We start from the raw sequence: 20,377 nt of genomic DNA, 5'->3' as shown, positions 1-20,377 counted from the left end.
TAAGCATTATGTACTGCCTTTCTAAGAGGCAGAAATTAAAAGTAGGGAGCCAGATTAGTGGTTTTCCACATTTAGGTAACTTCAGTATTCACTTGAACAAGCCAAAGGACCCTAGATTTCTCCTGTGGCTTCTTAAAGCCCTGGAATGTATTGGCCTTGGTTAAAATGGTTACGAAAATGCAAAAGATTTTATAGTTTAGCATTTGTTAACAAGAAATCGAGAAAACAATGGACACATAATTTGTTGTGTGGAGTCAGAGTTACCTGATTCATAGGGGAAGAATATAGGTCAAGAATAGGAATAGAAAGCTGAAACTGTGGTGAAAGGTGTATATAAGTAAGAAACTTTTTGTTGGTGTATGATTTATGACCTTTGGGAGATGTATAGAAGAAAAAAGGGTTTATGACTTTTGGGAGATGTATAGCAGAAAATGAAGAAAAACAAAGTATGTAACAACTCACGTGCTGCCTCAGTGTCCTCAAATCCTAGGCTGCAAATAAGGTCCATTTGCCTAAGTATTACATACCTCCTTCTTCAGAAAACTTTCAAGGTCACAGCCTTGAGTTGTCCATCTTTAATACACTTAAGTTGTTGGTTTTAATAATTAAGGAAACAGGACCTACCTGTATCTGTGCCAACAGGGGGCACTACCCCTCTGTAAAGAAAATCAAAAGGTATTTTGTGTTGCACCTGGAGGTTCTAGTGGTCTTGCTTTTGGCAAAAACTTGAAGCGGAGGGTGGTCTTTACATGGGTAGAAACCTTGAGTGGCAGAGGATATAACTCACCAGCAAGAGAAATTGCTCAGTGGCTTTAAAATTTGAAATATAATTTTACTTTTTATTTTTACAATACAGTGTATAGTATGACATCTCGAAATAACAGAGTGCAGATACAGGATAAGAGTACAAAGGGGCATTAACAACAGATGTCAGAAGGTTACCTTTATTAAGGCTAAATCCCTGCTTTATATTTTCCACATTCACAAAAGTACATTCAAATCATTCCTTATCAATACTTATTTTCTTAGGCCATGAGAAAAGGAAAATCCAGACATTAGATTTTCATAGAAAGCAAATCTGGATTAGTCTGAATAATATTCTCTTTCCATTTGTTCTGACTTAGGAAAATTTGAGAAATAAAGATATGCACCAACCTAATACTTCCTCATTTGGATTTTCCAAGTACATTGGATTAGCTATTGATATCATTTCTATGTTAACTGGTTAAGACCTCCCCCACACGGGTTTCCAGTCAGAACCATAGAGGGACAGGAAATGGAATTGGCCAGAGTGGCTATACAACTAGGCCTACAGCAATGCTTTTTTCCATGTTCTTTTGTGGGGGGTCAGCAACAATTCACTTTAAGGATTGTTGAATATTAGCACATTCTTATCACTTGGATTTAGAAAAGTTTGGGACATGTCTATCTACCACTACTGATGAGGGAGAATGATAGGACTTCACTGACCTTGAAATATTTATCACCTCAGACTTCCTAAAAGTATGGCATGGCATGGCCTGTGCCTTGGTACAACATTTGCTTGTTAAAAGCCATGTGTCTGAATCTTGACAGCATATGGCCCTAGCGCAGACCTAATGTCTACAGGGGCCAAAGAGCCACTCACTGACACTACCTACACCCTCACTCTAACTTAACTTGTTTAGCTCTTGGAGTTAAAAACAGTTGTCAGTTACAATAAGCAGATCACAAAACTCCACTGTTGACCATAGACTATCCTTCATTCCTGAGAAGTAAACTGGAAAACTGAAAAGATTAAGTGCTGAGTATATTCTTTAGTTTTTAATGCTAAAAAATCGGTGTGACCTGTGAATTTTCCTGGCTCTTAACTGGAGTTTTTCAGATTTGAAGAGACAGTATGTATGGCATTCCTTCCCTCAACCCAAGAATGTTATTTTCTTCCTAAGGAAAATCACCTTGAAAATATTTCCACATAAAACACACTCTCCAGCCAACTTACTAGGCCATGGAAATTTGAACAGAAAAAGACAACATATAAACTATATTTGTTCAAATAAAATTATGTAAAAGAGGAAAAAAATCAAACATACACATGACACCGAGACAAATTACTCCTTAAAAACACAATTTCTTATGTTAAATTAAATGATGTCAGTATTATTCCAGTGTTTAGCTCTGGGAATAGGAAATGCTGTAGCTAAAGTCACCATAAAAATAAAATCAAGGCATTCACATTTGAGGTCACACATCACACTATCCTAAAGGCTTGAAAAGACTACAAATTAACTTTCCATGCCAATTATAGACGTTGAATTTTAAAGCTACAACTACAGAGACTACAAAAATCCCATTAGCTTAAATATTCCTTTTATGATTTAGCAAGCTGTTGCATTCTGGTCATAAGAGGCAGACCTTGTTAGGTTAAAAACCTATTTCTATATACTTTATACCTTTTTCTCTCCAATATTCTTTTCCTAAAATGTTCAAATGACTTTCAGTCTTCCTTACCTTTTGATCTTAAAGTCAATTGTCATAGTATTTCCCAAAGACATATATAATTTTATTCGAGTGCTGAACAAGTGTTATCAATGACCATTTGTTTATCTATTAAATATTAATATATAGTACAGCAGCTATGTTCATCAACAGAATTCCAGTTTATTACCTATATATGTAGCACAGTCATAGAATACTGTGCTCATACATAAAAATGCAAAAACTGTCAAACGTGCTGTCCTTCCATGTATATAAAAAACTATTTGCATCATGAGGAAGAAACTTTTTAACAGTCAATACAGATTATAATGAACACCTGCCATTCATAAAAATGTAACATACATTCTATTATACTATGCAGATGAGAGAAAGGAAGCAAGGTTAGCAAATCAGTTGAGACAACTTCAGAAAAAAATTCAGAAAATAATTTTTAAAAATAAGCATATTTTGTATATCTTAAGTAGATTATTAGAGTGTGTTGAGTGCACAGTCTGATCCACAAAGTTTGAGCAAAAAAACTGGTGCTTCTAATGGAATGTTTTTGTTTTTTTAAGAATCAAATGAATTCAAGTCTAATAAAGTAGCTCTAAACCCAAGTGGCACCATGTTTTTTCTTTTTAGGAAAGTATCTCTGATGACTAAATTAATCTCCTAAGCAACTACTGCCTTGCCCAGTGTATATATGCACAGTTCCTCTGCTCAAATTCCCAATAAAGTCATTTAAGTGTTAATATTTACACATCAATATTTGTGTGAGACATGGACACTTGTGTATATAAGTTCTTCGCAGAGATACAACTAAGAAAAGATTTACATGAAAACAAAAGGTTTTAACAGGACAAAATGGAATGCTCTGTTGAAAGCTTCCATTTAGAATCCCAAAATGACACAAGAACCGCTAAAACCATGTACAGAAAATAAAGGATGCTGTGCACAAACTGCTTAAGGGAATTGTCCTCTCACTAATTTGAGAGATCTAAGAACAGGTCTACAGCTTATACTGCTGCCTTCCACCTTATCCTCAATTTTGCTGCAATGTCGGGCAATCTTACTATTGGCAGTTTTTGCCAGATCAAGTCCAACATACCACGGAAGGAATGTTTCCTTCACCTCAGCCAAGTGGATGGTACCCACTGAGGTTCAGTATCAAGTTTGTTAATTAACCTAAGCAATTCCTGATAGGCTTTATCAAGATCTGAATTCACAATTGCCGTGTCAAAGTAGTGGCCATTGTTCTGCTCCATCTCTCTTGTCTTCTCAATGATTTCTCTCAACTCTTCAGGCTGCAAAGAGAAGATAAAAACTAAGATAATTCCTATCCTAACCAAAGAATATAGGATGAGTCAGAAAAGGTTAAAGAACTATGAGTGACCTTCATAGCTTTCCTTCTGTCTCTCCCAACCCCAGGAGCTCCTTTCCAACTCTGTCATGGCCACAATGGTTTCCTTTGCTTTGGTGTCTTCAGGACTCACACTATGAACCATTTGGGATGCAGTATACCCTGTTTTATGCCACTATTTAGGTTTTCACATATTTTGTTTTATCTCACCAACAAGACTACAGGCTTCAAGAACACAGACCATTACTTTGAATTCCCTAAAAACATTTGTTTTCTTTCTTTTTCTTTTTTTGAGATGGAGTTTTGCTCTTGTTACCCAGGCTGGAGTGCAATGGTTCAATCTTGGCTCACTGCAACCTCCGCCTCCTGGGTTCAGGCAATTCTCCTGCCTCAGCCTCCTGAGTAGCTGGGGTTACAGGCACGCGCCACCATGCCCAGCTAATTTTTTGTATTTTTAGTAGAGATGGGGTTTCACCATGTTGACCAGGATGGTCTTGATCTCTTGACCTGGTGATCCACCCACCTCGGCCTCCCAAAGTGCTGGGATTACAGGCGTGAGCCACCACCCCCAGCTTCTTTTTCTCTTTTTGAGACGGAGTCTTGCTCTGTTGCCAGGCTGGAGTGCAGTGGCATGATCTCGGCTCACTGCAACCTCCACCTCCCGGGTTCAAGCAATTTTCCTGCCTCAGCCTCCCAAGTAACTGGGACTACAGGCGTGTGCCACCATGCCCAGCTAATTTTTTTGTATTTTTAGTAGAGACAGGATTTCACCATATTGGCCAGGCTAGTTTCAAACTCTTGACCTCAAATGATCCACCCGCCTTGACCTCCTAAAGTGCTGGGATTACAGGCGTTAGTCACCCCACCCAGTCAAACATTTATTTTCAAACATTCTAGGACACCATAACCTCCTCTTAATAGTAACATCTTCTGTAACATTGAGTGAACCTTTCTGGTTGGAGCAAGGACTTAAAATGCTATCTACTTTTGGTTCTAGTAAAGAGGCCTTGCACTTTATTGTCTGTTGCAGAGAGTTAAAAGTGTCCTAACAGTTTGGCAAACTATATAGAGCAGCCTACTTTAAGATACTGACTGAAGGAAAGGGCTATTTTACAAAGATAAGCAGGCAGCAAGGCTATGTGCAAAACTTATCCTGAACCCTTAATTATCAGGCACATGTGTTCAAGAAAGTGAAACTCACCCACAAATCACCCCTGCCAATAAAGACAACTAATTAAACTCAAGACAAAATGTCTCAGATATAAAAGTCACACACAGTACAAAACAATTTATATCATTCAACTGTCTGAACTTCTGTAACAGTAAGAAAACATATTAAAAATATGTCAACTCTGGCTTGTCCTGAGGCAGTTTCTTGCATGACTCTCTAATTCTCATTATGGAATGTTGTACATCTGAATATGGCACACAGAACCCTTTGTTCCCAGCAGGAAATCTATTTTACCACTGTAAATGAATACACTGTGACATTTTTGCCAAAATTTATGTCTACCCAAAGCGCGAGATTATTGAAAGAACATTCTAGGACTCCACAGAGAACTGAAACTTTGTGGTGTTGGAGTTCAAATTAAAATGCTAAACCCGGCTGGGCGCAGTGGCTCACACCTATAATCCCAGAACTTTGGGAGGCCAAGATGGGTGGATCACCAGGTCAAGAGATCGAGACCATCCTGGTCAACAAGGGGAAACCCCGTCCCTACTGAAAATACAAAAATTAGCTGGGCATGGTGGTGCACGCCTGTAGTCCCAGCTACTTGGGAGGCTGAGGCAGGAGAATTGCTTGAACCCAGAAGGCGGAGGTTGCGGTGAGCCAAGATCGTGCCATTGCACTCTAGTCTGCGTAACAACAGCGAAACTCCGTCTCAAAAAAAATAAATAAAATAAAATGCTAAACCCACAATCCACCTAGTTTTTATAAAATTTAAGGCATTATTATTTCATTTTATGCCAAAATGGCTTATATCACTTATTCAGTACTTTATGTCTGAAGTTCTCTTTCTAATTACAATTCATGACTAGGATGAAACAAAATGTTTTAGTTCGATGTTTTTAGCTGAACTAGGCAAAACTGACCAAGTTCATACTGTCAGATAACCACTCTCAAGCCTCCAAACTAGCAGAACAGATTCAGAGATTCAGACCTCTTTCAGATGTAAAAAAATCTTAACTGATTTTTAACTCCACCTTGAATTATAAATCAGTTAAGATTTTTTTTTTACATCTCCAAAGAGGTGGAACTTAAATAACACACTTCTAAATAACCAATGGGTTACAGAAATAAAAAAAAGGAAATTAGAATATATTTCTAACAAAATAGTAACAAAAATATAATGTCAAAACTTATGGGATGTAACTAAAGAACTCTTTAGAGGGAAATTTATAACTTCAAATGCCTATATTTGAAAAGAAGAAAAGTTTAAAAATTACCTAAGTATTCATCTTCAGAAACTAGAGCAAGTGCAAATTATAGTCAAAGAAAAGATAAAGAATAGAAATGAATTAAATAGAAGACAGACAATAAAGAAAATAAAGACAAATGCCCTCCAACTTATTTCTTTTTCTACAGAGGTTGGTTATTCCTTTTAATAATAATAATTACTGTATCTTTCCTGGTTCCAGATTGTGTCTTTATTCCTTTTTCTCTTGGATAGTCTCCTATTTCTGTTGGATAAACACCTATATTCTCTTTATTTCCTCTTGGATAAACACCTAGGTGTAGAACTGCTGAATCAAAAGATAAATGTATGTTTTAACTATAAAACACTGCTAAACTGTTTTTAGTTTACTAAACTAATATTGAAGGCTGGGCGCAGTGGCTCACACCTGTAATCCAGCATTTTGGGAGGCCTAGGTGGATGGATCACTTGAGGCCAGGCATTCGAGGCCAGCCTAGGCAACATAGTGAAATGTTTTTACTAAAAATAGAAAAATAATTAGGTCATATTCAGATGTACAATATTTTAGAATGAGAATGAGAGAACCACGTTATAACTGCCTCAGGACAAGCCAGAGTCGTCATATTTTTAATATGTTTTCTAACTGTTACAGAAGTTCAAACAGTTGAATGATAAATTGTTTTGTACTGTGTGTGACTTTTATATCTGAGAAATTTTGTCTTGAGTTTAATCAGTTGTCTTCGTTGGCAGGGGTGATTTGGGGTGAGTTTCACAGACAGCAGAGCATTTACTTGGCATATACTCTCTTACCACAATATGGATGATTTTCTGTGACTTTAATAATACATACAAGAAAAATCACATCTTTATGCCAATACTCATTCTTTCACAATACAGGCAAAACAGTTCAGAGATTCAGAGTACAATCAGATTGGTTACATTCTGCATCCAGTGAGTAACACCATCATTTTCTTAGTTTCTATACCAATTTTTTAATTTTTATTTTTATTTTGAGACCAAGTCTTGCTGTGTTGCCCAGGCTGGAGTTCAGTGGCACGAACTTGGCCTCCTGAGTAGCCAGTACCACAGGTGTGCACCACCATACCCGGCTAATTTTTTTGTGTTTTTAGTAGAGACAGGATTTCACTATGTTGCCCAGGCTGGTCTTGAACTCCTGGCTTCAAGTGATCCATCCACCTTAGCCTGCCAAAATGCTGGGATTATAGGCATGAGTCACTGAGCCTCGCCTTCTATATCAATTTAATAAACTAAAACAGTTTGGCAGTGTTTTATATAGTTAAAACATACATATCTCATTTGATCCAGCAAATCTATTCCTAGGTGGTATCGAAATGAAAACATATGTCCACAAAAAGACTATATGAATATTTAGAGCAGCTTTAGTCATACTAGCTCAAAATTTTATCCAAATATTTTTTAATTGGAGAATGGATAAATTGTGGTGTATTAATATCATGGTATATTACTCAGCATTAAGAATGGAATGAACTGTTAGATGCAACACAGATCAATCTCAAAAACATGCTGATCAAAAGCCATACAAAACATTTAACAAACTGTATGCTTCTATTTATGTGAACTTCTAGAACAGACCAAAGAAATCTATAGTGACAGAAAGCAGATTAGTGGTTGCCAGAAAGAATGAATGGAGGGGTATTAACTTGAAAAGGGCAAAAGCGAACTATCTAGAGTGATGGAAATGTTCTAAATCTTGATTGGCATGGTGGTTACACAGGTGTACATTTCCAAAACTTGCTGAATTATACAATGAAAAGGAATGTATTTATTGTATGTAAAATATACTTCAGCAAAGTAAAAGAATCAAAAATTTGTAATTAGAAAATCAAATATATTGCATATTGTTAACATTTTGGTACTACTGATCAACTTACTGCATTAAAAACAGGTATAAGCCAGGACCTGTGGCACATGCCTACTGTCCCAGCTTATAGGACTGAGATGGGAGGGTCACTTTAGTCCAGGAGTTCAGGGCTTGTAGTGAGCTATCATCATGCCACAGCACTCTAGTTTGGGTGACACAGAACCACCTCTCAAAAAAAAAAAAAACAACATCTGTCTAGAACTAAACTGAAAATTTAGGATGGTCAATTCAAAGTAAAGTAGATAAAAATTCCATTAGAACACTGCCAGAGACCAACCAAAAGAAAGATGCTTAACATGTTTTGGAATGGTCTATGGCCCTTCATATAATACTGAATCCTTGTTGGGAAAAAAAGAGTCTAAGAAGAAATAAGTGTGCATGTTAGGAAATGGAAAATTAGGCTGAACAGGAAGAATGGAGTACGCTCTGGTCCTTAGTTTGCATCCTGCTCCTTGAACAACTATGTTGTTTCTGTTCTAACAAAGTAGTTACTGGACACTAAATTTTATACAATATTAATTTTGTTTCTCGTTATATTGTGATCCTCAAGAACAGCCAATGACCATGCTGCTTATTTCCTTTATATCATTCCAAGGGCTATGGATAACAAATACTCTGACCCCCCGTTAGTTATGAATTTGTAGGTATATGGCAGAAATGAAAAAGGGGTGCAGCACTACTTTACCCAGCTAGCCTACTTAGCCTAGACAAAGCAACCAGGATGGGAAAGCCCCTGATGTTTATAGCCTAAAACATTAAAAATTACCACCTCACATATAGATTGAATAAGAAATGTTAAGTAGACATAGAGTGAAAAAAGATATTTTGGAAGTTGAGGAGGAAGAGGAAGGGTTAATGTGTTGCGGTAGACAGTCAAGAATGAAAGGAAGGCTGGGTGTGGTGGCTTACACCTGCAATCTAAGCACTTTGGGAGGCTGAGGCAGGAGGATTTCTTGAGGCCAGAAGTTTGATACCAGCCTGGCAACATAGTAAGACCCTGTCTCTACAAAATACATAAAAAATTAGCCAGGCATGTGCATGGCTATAGTCCCAGCCATTTAGACAGGCTGGGGTGAGAGGATCACTTGAGCCCAGAGTCTGAGACTGCAGTGAGCCATAATCATGCCACTACACTCCAGCCTGGGCAACAGAGATCCTACCTCAAAACAACAGCGACAAAAAAGAAAAAAAAAGAACAGAATCAAGGGAAAGGAGTGTAAATATGCTTTTAATGACTATCTTTAAGAAGATTTAAAGGCACAGTCAATAAAATGAGGCAATATGAATGAGCCCTCTCTAAAATAGATAATATTTAATAAACAATGAGCAAAAAAACAAGAACATGTTACTATTATATAGTAAGTCACTTGACAGTTATCATCTTACATATTTAAATAAAAAGTCAATGCCTTCTTATTAACATGTATTATCAGTCACTTAATTATTAATAATGTTTAGTATGACATGGACTACCTCAACCATATCTAGCATAGATCTAAAATAATTTAAAAAAATTTTTCTGTTCCAAACCATTTGAGAAGACCAAAGGGAGAAGAAAAGAAGAACATAAAGTTTCAGTGGGACTAAAAGAAGAGAAAAGCAAGAGCACTCAAATTTGTCTCCCTGAAAATGTGGAGTATCTAGAGAAAAGTCAGTAATCCTAAACAGTTGGCTAATAACTTTGGTGGCAGTCACGTCTCCCTAGAAATGTCACAGACCCATGTGAAGAAGCTCAAAGGTTACCATGTAACCTACTTTGGAAAGTTGTCATAGTCCAACCCTGTGGCAACCATGGCAATTTTGGGACAAGTAATATTACAGAAAGAATACAGTTTGAAAGCTTGAGCTAATGTAGCTTTTAAGCACCAGGACAAATTAGACCAGGACTGTTTCATGTTTACCTTCAATGGGATAGTACAATAGTGTGAAAACTTTACCTTTGGATTCTTGCCTTCTTTGGCCAATAATGCCCGAAGTCTTTCTTGTGAAGGGGGTGCAATGAAGATAATATATGGTTTCAAATCCGAATTTCGGAGAGTCTTCAATGACTGTAAAGAAGAGATATTTGAATTTTTAAAATAATTTGCATCATTTAATTACTTCCCAATATTGATTGTTCATATATATAGATTAAGGGACTTGCTCTGTCATCTAGGCTGGAGTGAGTGGCATGATCATAGCTCACTGCAACCTCAAACTCCTGCACTCAAGTGATCCTCTCACCTCAGCATCTCGAGTAGCCAGGACTATAGGCATGCACCACCACGTCTGGCTAACTTTCTACTTTTGTGTAGAGACAGGATCTTGCTTTGTTACCCAGGCTGGTCTTGAATTCCTGGTCTCAAGCAATGCTCCTACCTCGGTCTCCCAAATTGCTGGGATTACAGTCATGAGCCATTGCACTTGGCCCAATTCACAATATTTTTAAGATCCTACCATTCACTGCAAGAATATACTGTGAAGCTATAAATATACATACATATATTTTAGCTTGCTCTTTTATGTAATAAAATATAAGTGAATAATATCTTTGATCAACTGTTTGAGATGCAAAAAAAAAGAAGAAATATAAGTGAATGATAATGAAGGATGTGATATTAAAATACCTTGCTAATAAGATCACATACAGATTATAATAACCATATTAAAAAAACATTTTGGAGGAATTCAAATCATACAAGTTGCCTTACTATGTGCCAGATACTAAATATAAGCAAAATCATAGAAATTAACTTCACATACATGTGCAAAAGACAATTCAAGAAAAGCACATCTAAGAAAAAGTAGATAGTGTTTGAATTTGGAGATTGCGGTTTTCACTTTGTTACCAATGCATGACTGTATATCCTCAAACTGAAGTGTTCTGTCAAAATGGAGATTATAGGAACATGCCATTTCTATCTAAAAACATTAAGATGATTAAAACAAGATGCTGAGTTCTCTGTTAAAATCTGTTAGCCCTTTTTCTTGGAGAAATAAGAATTTTTAAAACCTGTTAGCCCAAGTAAATAATTCTAAAGAAATTTAGTAAAAACATGTATTAAATTAAAAATCTTAAATCAAAAATTTGTAATTGAAATAGTAGAGCCTAAGTGCATACAACAAAAATCCCTAACTACTATTTTAGAATTGTCATTTTACGGTCAGTTCTCCTCTATGTGTATCTTTTTAATGACCACTGACTAAGTTGTTTGAGTTGACATGAGCAGCAGATTCTACCACATTAAGGAAAGTTGTATGCTAAAGCTGTATGGTCTACAAAAATTAAAACAATTTTCCATAACATTTGGAGTTTCTTAAAAACTCCAAATTTCTAAAATTAGTTTTGTTTTGTTTTAAGACAGGGTCTCACTCTACTTACTCTGTCACCCAGGCTGGAGTGCAGTGCAGCTCACTGCAACCTCCACCTCCCTGGCTCAGGCGATTCTCCCACCCCAACCTCCCAAGTAACTGGGACCACCACAGGTGCACGCCACCATACCACACTAATTTTTTAAATTTTGGTAGAGATGATCCACCTGCACTGGCCTCCTAAAATTATAATTTTCAATAGAAGGCTAAGAGGTACTAGTTAGTAATTTTATACTTTTGCTTAGTCTGCCAAATAATTGATACTGAGCGTTCATAATTTTCATACAACCAAGCATTCATTGTGATATTTGTTAAGATTTGAACAATGGCATTTAAACCATAAAAATAATCTAGAAATTTTCTAATTTTTCTCATATCAGAACCAGAAAAGGAAATTCTTTTCTAGACTCTAAAATTAAAGTATGACCAGTACTATATTCACTGTATTTTAAGCTTAAGAAAATACATACAAATATATATACACACAAGATGAACATCTCTAATCCAAAAATCTGAAATCTAAAATCTGAAACTTTCCGAGCAGTGACATGATGGCACAAGTGGAAAATGCCACCCCTGGCCTAATGTGATGGGTCATTGTCAAAACGCAGGAGCGGACAGCTTTATTCAACATCCCCAGGAAAAATAAAATTACCTTCAGGCTAAGTAAATAAAGAATATATAAAAGATAAATGAAATTCATTTCAGACTTGGGTCCTATCCTCAAGATAGCTCATTATATATATGAAAATATTCTAGAATTTGAGAAATTCTGAAATTCAAAACACTCTGCTCTCAAGCATTTTGAACAAGAGATAGTCAACCTGTATATGTAAGTATGTATATGTTTTCCCCTCTGAGGAACCTGAAAGAGATTTAGCAAACTGTGATTTCACATAGCAAATCAGTGGGAAAAACCATATGAAAACTTAATTAGGTCACACTGTTCCTGGACCAAAATATAGTTTCCACTAGATTACTTTGTATGACATGCCCTCTAAGTTCAAACCCTAAAACAAAACTCTAGCTTTACCTGTGTACGAAGACTTAAAAGACATATTTTGCCAGAGTTGATCACTTGCCGTACAGAATCTATGCTAGTTCCATACAAATTCTTCTCAAATTCACCATGCTCAATGAACTTTCCAGCTGCTATATCTGCCTCGAATGCTTGCCGTGAAACAAAGTGATAATCTCTACCAGCTACTTCTTGGTCTCGCCTATTCCGAGTTGTATCTAGGCAAACAAAATCAGATAAAAATAATGGGCATAGCTTATAATGAGAATGGGGGATAATTCTGCTAGTAAGAAAGAATTATTTTGCAACACAGAATATGAAATAATAAAACTGAAGAAATGCTAACAGCCTACGTGTTTAACATTGTTTTATATATTGAAAAATGAACAAAAATGTGTTTGCAGTATCTCAGTAATAGCTGTATTTAATTATCTTAATATATTTTATGCTTACACTTCAAGTTACTTCATCCTGTATTTAAAACCCTATTACTAATCTTCTCCTAAAGTTTATTTCCATAAAATTAGGTACTATATAATCTTAGAACTTCTGTTTTCATATTATGCCAAAGTTTCTATCTTCAGTATCACTTTAAAGAAGAAGCAGCTGATTCCCTATGGAACAGGAAATTGTAAGGGGCCCAAACGGAAATTTGTTTAGAAAACAATTAGTACATACTCGAAAAACAAATTTAAAACTTCTTAATGACTACTTTTAATTTAAAAATGCCAAAATATTTGGTTAAACAAAGTTCCTTTTTCATTGATAACATTGTTTTAATAAAATGAATAAAAAATTTCCCTACATAATATAGTTAGGTTCTGAGCCGCTAAACTGAAAAGCATAGGAAAATGGGAATGCATTCAAACTTACGAGGAACTGCAGATGCAAAGCGGTCCTTTTCTTTGTTCATGAGCCTTTGACGCAACTCATTCTGGCCACAGTTCTGTGGACCAATCAAGATGATAGGTCTTTTCCTATTTGCTGGCTGATGATAAAGTGACATTTCCTCATAAGTTAAGATCTCCTCGTTATCATAATCTTTGGGGGGAAAAAAGTTAAGTCGTTCAGACAAAATTATTGCCATGTAATAAAAATATAAATACTCATAGATTTTCCCCCCAAATTAGAATCACAATTTATTGTCATTAAATCCTTGCTAGGATACTACAAAAATGAATCAGACAACAATATATTACTCCTTCTATTAATACTCTTTCCTACTGTGCTTGAATATCTAATACAATATATCATACAGATCCTTAAACAGTTAGTTTGCAGTCAATACTTTGAATGAGGATGGGGTACCAGGGGACAAACTAGTAGGAGTAGTATCTGTCATTTTTGTAAAATGCAGATATTCATACTCTACTTAAGAAGGTTGTTTTAAGAATCAGACATAATGTATATGTTGAATACAATAGCTGGCATAGACCAACATTTACACACAGTGGCTACAACTAGTGTTATAGTTGTAATATTCCAGAGAAAGCTGGACTATTTTCCTGTAGTTCCAGCTTGTCCAACCTGTGACCCATGAGCCAAATGAGGCCCAAGATGGCTTTGAATGCAGTCCAACTCAAATTTGTAAATTTTCTTAAAACATTATGAGATTTTTTGCAAAATTTTTTTTTTTTTTTAGCTCATCAGTTATCTCTAGTGTTAGTATATTTTACATGTGGCCTAAAACAATTCTTTTTCCAATGTGGCCCGGGAAGCCAAAAGATTGGACACCCCTGCTATAGTTAGTTGTATAATTTGCCAACAGGCCATACACATGCTATCTACTCTTTTTGCATTTATGTTGACTTTACTCTGGAATGCTAACCCAGAGTCATGACTCACAACGAGGTTTAAATTATGACAGGTGGGGTAACATTCCTAAAGCCCATAATCCAGATGAAACCAGAGCTGTCAAGTGGTACTAACAAAAGTAGACAGCTAGTAGCCTGCCAAGTCCTCACTCCTATTACTTCTCCTGACTGAGAAGGAGCGTCAGACTCCCTCAGCTCCATTTCCATGAGGTTAGGGGATCATCTTAGGCTTGTCAATGCTCATTGTGGAGCCTGGCATAGAGCAGGAGCTCAAACTATATTTGTTTAAATTCCAGCTCAACCAATCATATATTAGTTGTTAAGAATTTCAGTAAATCACTTTAATATCTACACTTGAATCTATTACTCTGTAACCTCATTTGTGAGAACAAAATCATATAGTTACTACCCTGGAATACAGCAGTTATTATGAATTGTAGTTATTTTAAAATATTCACGATGATGACACCATCATAAACAGCAAATATAATTCCTTCTCCTTCCAAACGATTTTCTCTGAAAAATCTGAGTTCCTTCTAATATGTATAATGAAGACAGTGGTAGCATTTTGATTTATAGACAGTATATATATGCACAGGGTTCCTATTTGCCAAGTTTTCTACAGTATAGTAGCTCTTAGAGCTGGACTACTTTAGTCTGTTTCAAAAAAAAAATTAAAGATATTAATCACAAATATAGAGGCTAAAATTTAAAACTCATTAAATTACATAATCTGTCAATTAGCATTAAACGATGTTTATTTTAGAAAAAATTTATAAAGTTGATCATATCTCATTTAGCTTTTATGGACTATTATAATAATCTATAATGTTTTATCTTTATTAGTTTTATCTATGCTGCCTCAAAATATTTCAAATTCTTAAGAGAATAAGCCTTGTAAAATGTGTACAAAGGAATGCCTTTGCTTTATTATGTGGCTTGCTTCTAATGTGAACGAACGAAGTAGCAAACTCAAATGCCCATAAAAACCAACCAAGAAGGTAATAAAATCAGTAGATCAGGTTGGGTCAATAAAGCATTGGGCGTGATAGAGACTGTTAAGCTAGACACCTGTGCTCGATTTAAGGGCAATAGTCATTATTCAGGTCCAGCAGACTGTTGTCACCTGGGAATATTAGCCCAACTTTATCAGTGCTTTTGATTTTAAGAGAAGCTACAACTTTTGAGCTTTTTAAACTTAGCAATCAATCAAAATAAAACAAAAACTCTCTCATGTGTCTGACTTAGTCAGCAGGTAGTACGCTCTCAGGAAGGAGTTGCTTCTGTGACATGAGCTATTGCAGAGGAAATACTTTTTGCTTCAAATATGTTCTGTAAGAATTTGTTAGGAATATTAATCTTGCAAAGAGTTTAAGTAGAAAAAAAACTATAGGAAACTATTTAATGCAACATGCGCTAAATAGTACTTGAATTTTTATATCAATTTTCTCCAGAATTCAAAATACTGCCTTACTCAGAGGATTCCAAAAGAAAATACTTTCTACTAAATGATTTTCTCAAGCACATATTTAACATTATGGTCTAAAACCGGACTAGATTTAGATTCCTTTCAGATATAATTCCACGTATCCCTGAGAGTAGAACTTACCATCATTTTTATTGGCATTATATAAAACCTTTTTCCTCTTCTTTTTATTCTTCTTTGCACACCATAGTTTTCCTGTTGAGCAATCATAAACATAACTATAAATGTTTTCACTGAAACAAAGCCACATAACTCAAATTGAAGAACTCTACTTATACATTCATTCATTCTTTAAATTTTGTTTGCAGAGATGAGGTTTTGCTATGTTGGCCAGGCTGGTCTCAAACTCCTGGCCTCAATCGTCTCACCTCAGCCTCCCAAAGGGCTATGATTACAGGTGCGAACCACTGCATCCAGCTTGTTTTTAATTTACGTTTATAAATACTTATTATGCTATTTGTAGAAAGACGATTTTTCAGGAAAGTATTTATAATTTTCCATTAACTATACAATATAGGCATATAATCTTTAATACTTAAATCTTATCCTTTCTTTACAGTTCTAAGATAATTGGTTTTGCCTCTTGTATCACTCTTTCCATAAGTACTTCTTTCTCACAGTTCCAATATGCAAATGTATACATGGCTCCAGATGAAGACCCAAGAACCTCTTAATAATGCCAAATACAAGTGTCTAACCTGATTTTTCTGGCTCCTTATCTTCTTCTATGGTTTGCTTCATGGCTTCCCTTTGCTGCTGAAAGCTTTTCCCTTAATAACAAAAAGAACGGTAAAATATTTAAAATAAAAGGTTAACATTTTTTTTCTTTTAAATCAAGAAGGAAAAGCACTCGACATTATCTCTTCATTTATATTTCCTTCCAAACGCTTTTGCCATCCTTTGTCAGCTATGATGTGAAGCCTTCAAATTTTTAAATTAACTCTGCTCAATCAATCCTATATGTATTATTGGATTATATATCATCTATTAGAATAAATAAATATTTAAAAATTTAATAGTTCAACTTTTAAAAAGGTTTCAATGAGCATTTACTTTGTGGAAAATTACTATCCTGAATCTTACAATGGTTCTAGTCCTTTAGAATTACCTCAAATTAAGCATATCAATTCTAGGAGTTAACTTTTCCAAAACAACATGTGGGCATTCATTACATATTCAATTCCAAGAAACCATTCAATATATTCCCTTGCATGCATTATTCTCAATCCTTCTTCTTATGTGTATGTATACATATTAGCAATTTTTTATTTCCACCTTTAAGTTACTAATTATATAAATAGGAAACATACTTTTCCTTATAAAATTAATATCTTAATATAGAAGCCTTTCAAGGTTTCTGACCTTGAAAGAGGTTTTTTTCAGACCTGTACCTTAAAATCAAATGTCTTTTCCTATTAGAAAATGCTGAATTACATTGAAGTTCCACTTTTGTATTTAATTTTTAAATCTAACTCTTTCAGTATAAAGCCAGAGATTCTTAAAAATCAATAAGTAAATTCTATATAGGTTGGGATAATCTGTAGAATTTAGTGCATTTCATAAGTGTACTAACAAAAAAGTTAATACTGAGTTCGACACACATAAAAAGCATTAAAGGAAGCCTGGTTCTTTTGAGATGAAGTTTTGCTCTGTCGCCCAAGCTGGAGTGCAGTGGCACGATCTTGGCTCACTGCAACCTCCACCTCCTGGGTTCAAGTGATTCTCATGGCTTCAGCTTCCCAAGTAGCTGGGATTACAGGTGTCCGCCACCACACCCAGCTAATTTTTGTATTTTTAGTAGAGACAGGATTTCACCACGTTGGCCAGGCTGGTCTTAAACTCCTGACCTCAGGTGATCCTCTTGCCTTGGCCTCCCAAAATGCTGTAATTAGAGGCATGAGTCACTGTGCAAGGCCAAGACTATATATATATCTTTTGTGACAGAGTCTTGCTCTATTGCCAGGCTGGAATACAGTGGCATGATCCTGGCTCACTGCAACTTCCGTTTTCCAGTTTCAAGAGATTCTCCTGCTTCACAGCCTCCTGAGTAGGTGGGACTATAGGCACGCACCACCATGCACGGCTAATTTTTTTGTATTTTTAGTAGAGATGGGGTTTCACCATGTTGGTCAGGATGATCTTGATCTCCTGACTTCGTGATCCGCCCGCCTTGGCCTCCCAAAGTGCTGGGATTACAGCCATGGGCCACTGCGCCCAGCCTACATTCTTAATAAAACAAGTAACTATTACTAGAAGGAAAATTTTAAGAGGATTAAAATTAAAAAAAAAAATTTAGTCGATTTTTAAAAGTCAAGAACAAAGCAATTTTAATAGTTTACAGACTAAAAATTTAAAACATTACAATGGGGTACTTCTGTGGCATGTTTTTATAGTATGAACTACAGGCTATTCTGAAATAGAGGCAGAAATTAATGAGATGGCAATGATTTTTTCTCTCTCCCTGAGACAGGGTATTGCTCTGTTGTCCAGGCTGGAGTAGACCAGCGTGGCTACGCTCACTGCAGCCTCAACCTTCCAGGCTCATGCAATCCCCCCACCTTAGCCTCCTGAGTAGCTGGAACTACAGGTACGCACCACCATGCCCAGCTAATTTAAAAAATTTTTTGTAGAGACAGGGTCTCACTATGATAGCTATGCCACTATGTGGCCCAGGCTGGTCTCAAACTCCTGGGCTCAAGCGATCTTCCCGCCTCAGCCTCCCAAAGTGCTGGGATTACAGGTGTGAGACACCACAGCCAGCATCATAATGACCTCTTAAAAAATCAGTCTAATTCTGATGGAAAGCCATTGTCAAACTCTAAGGTAGATCTTTAATCTTATTAAAAGTGTTATCACTGGAATCTATATACATTCAGAAAATCAACCTATCAACAAACCCTAGCTCTAAACATTTATGGGCTAAAGTCTGGCATGGTAAGAAGATACCATACTAATATCTGGCACAAGCCTGAGGCAGACCCACAATGGCTGCCCAACACTCCAAGATTCTAGAGATATGTCCTTGAAGAATCAAGGGTTGTAGCATCATCCTCTAAAATAAATTTAAGAAGTCCATTTCTCCTTCCTTAAAATATGACTGATATAGACAAAATCTGTTTCTAGCTTTTGAGTTTTAAAGTGAGAAACTTGAACTTTTCTGTGACCTTATACTCAAAAAGAATAAATGTAAATATTATGTTGAAATCTCTTGTTACCCAGAAAAGTGTCTTTGGGTTACTTACAGAGATAAAAGAGATTCCTTTTAACCTGTTCTAAAATCTTTGGACAACTTCCTACATTCCTCCTACATATCTGATAGTCAGTATTTCTCAGTCTTTTATTCATGCCCTCCTTTTCCTCTTTTCCCCTAAACTACTGCTTGTAGTCAAATCCAGTGTAAGGCTAAGTCTATTAGCTTTACACTTAAGATCTTCAGCTATCAGTAGGAGGGATGATCGCTAAAAAAATGTTGTTGGTAAAATACAAGGGCAGAAAACGTTACAGAGAAGCAGTGAAAGGTCTAATTCAGAAACAGCAGTTCTGGCAGAACTTTTTTTTTTTTTAAGAGTCTCGCTCTATCACCAGACTGGAGTACAGTGGCGTGATCCTGGCTCACTGCAATTTCCGTGTTCTGGTTTCAAGCAATTGTCCTGCCTCAGCCTCCCGAGTAGATGCGACTACAGGCACACACCGCCAGGCCCGGCTCATTTTTTGTACTTTTAGTAGAGACAGGGTTTCACCATGTTGGCCAGGATGGTCTTGATCTCTTGACCTCGTGATCCACCTGCCTCGGACTCCCAAAGTGCTGGGATTACAGGCGTGAGCCACCATGCCTGGCAAACCTTTTTTTAAATGTTTTTTGTTTGTTTGAGAACTATTTTTTAAAATCACCTTTTATTAATTTAACATAAATTGTCTGGATTTAAAATAAATAAGTTCCAGTTTCTGACCTCAAGTTTACAAACTGAGAATATATGGTAGAAAGAATTGTAAGAGACAATATCATGAAAGTATTATAAAGTAGGGGACACAGAAAAAAAAATACACGAAAGTATTAATGGATATGCTTTCATGTCAAGCATGGAAGCGAAGTTTACATGGTGCAGACATAATAGCATTTACTAACAAATAGGTGATTATCCCTTTACCCTATGTCCCTATTTTTATCATCCTGTATGTATTTCTTTGCCTTCTTTAATAGTTTATTATAATTCCCTTGGTTCTGCTCTCCTTTCTCCATTCTACTCTCATTCTGGGAACTGTAAGAGCCATTTGTAGAAAAAAATTATATCCACATACAGTCATGCACTGCATAACAACATTTCAGTCAACAATAAACCAGATATATGATGGTGGTTGGAACAACAGGCTATACCACATAGCCTAGGTGCACAACAGGCCATACCATCTAGGTTTGTGTAAATACACTCACTCTATGATGTTTTCACAACAATGAAATCACCTAACGGTACATTTCTCAGAATATATCCCTGTTAAGTGATGCACAACTGTAATTTGTTCTATTTTGTATCATCTTAACTCTTTCTCAGAAACATGTCCCCTTAATAATC

At 36.0% G+C, this 20,377-nt stretch overlaps 1 protein-coding gene across 17 annotated transcripts in view; it reads right to left on the bottom strand.

Moving 5' to 3' along the window:
• Positions 1–818: 818 nt before the first annotated feature.
• PALS1 (protein associated with LIN7 1, MAGUK p55 family member) overlaps positions 819–20,377 on the bottom strand; it is a 108,748-nt gene continuing 89,189 nt past the window's right edge. For all 17 annotated transcript variants that reach the window (XM_078335216.1, XM_078335213.1, XM_078335212.1 and 14 more), the window contains 6 exons: positions 16,505–16,576; positions 15,930–16,001; positions 13,380–13,547; positions 12,522–12,724; positions 10,075–10,185; positions 819–3,761 (listed from right to left, as the gene is read on the bottom strand). In XM_078335216.1, coding sequence (XP_078191342.1) covers positions 3,585–3,761; positions 10,075–10,185; positions 12,522–12,724; positions 13,380–13,547; positions 15,930–16,001; positions 16,505–16,576 — 803 coding nt within the window. In that variant the 3' untranslated portion in view covers positions 819–3,584. The remainder of the gene's footprint in view (positions 3,762–10,074; positions 10,186–12,521; positions 12,725–13,379; positions 13,548–15,929; positions 16,002–16,504; positions 16,577–20,377) is intronic.

This window comes from Callithrix jacchus, chromosome 8 (genome assembly GCF_049354715.1).
Source record: "Callithrix jacchus isolate 240 chromosome 8, calJac240_pri, whole genome shotgun sequence".
Classification (NCBI taxonomy): domain Eukaryota; kingdom Metazoa; phylum Chordata; class Mammalia; order Primates; family Cebidae; genus Callithrix; species Callithrix jacchus.
Note: the sequence above shows the minus strand (reverse complement) of the source record. Positions and strands in the feature narration are given on the sequence as shown.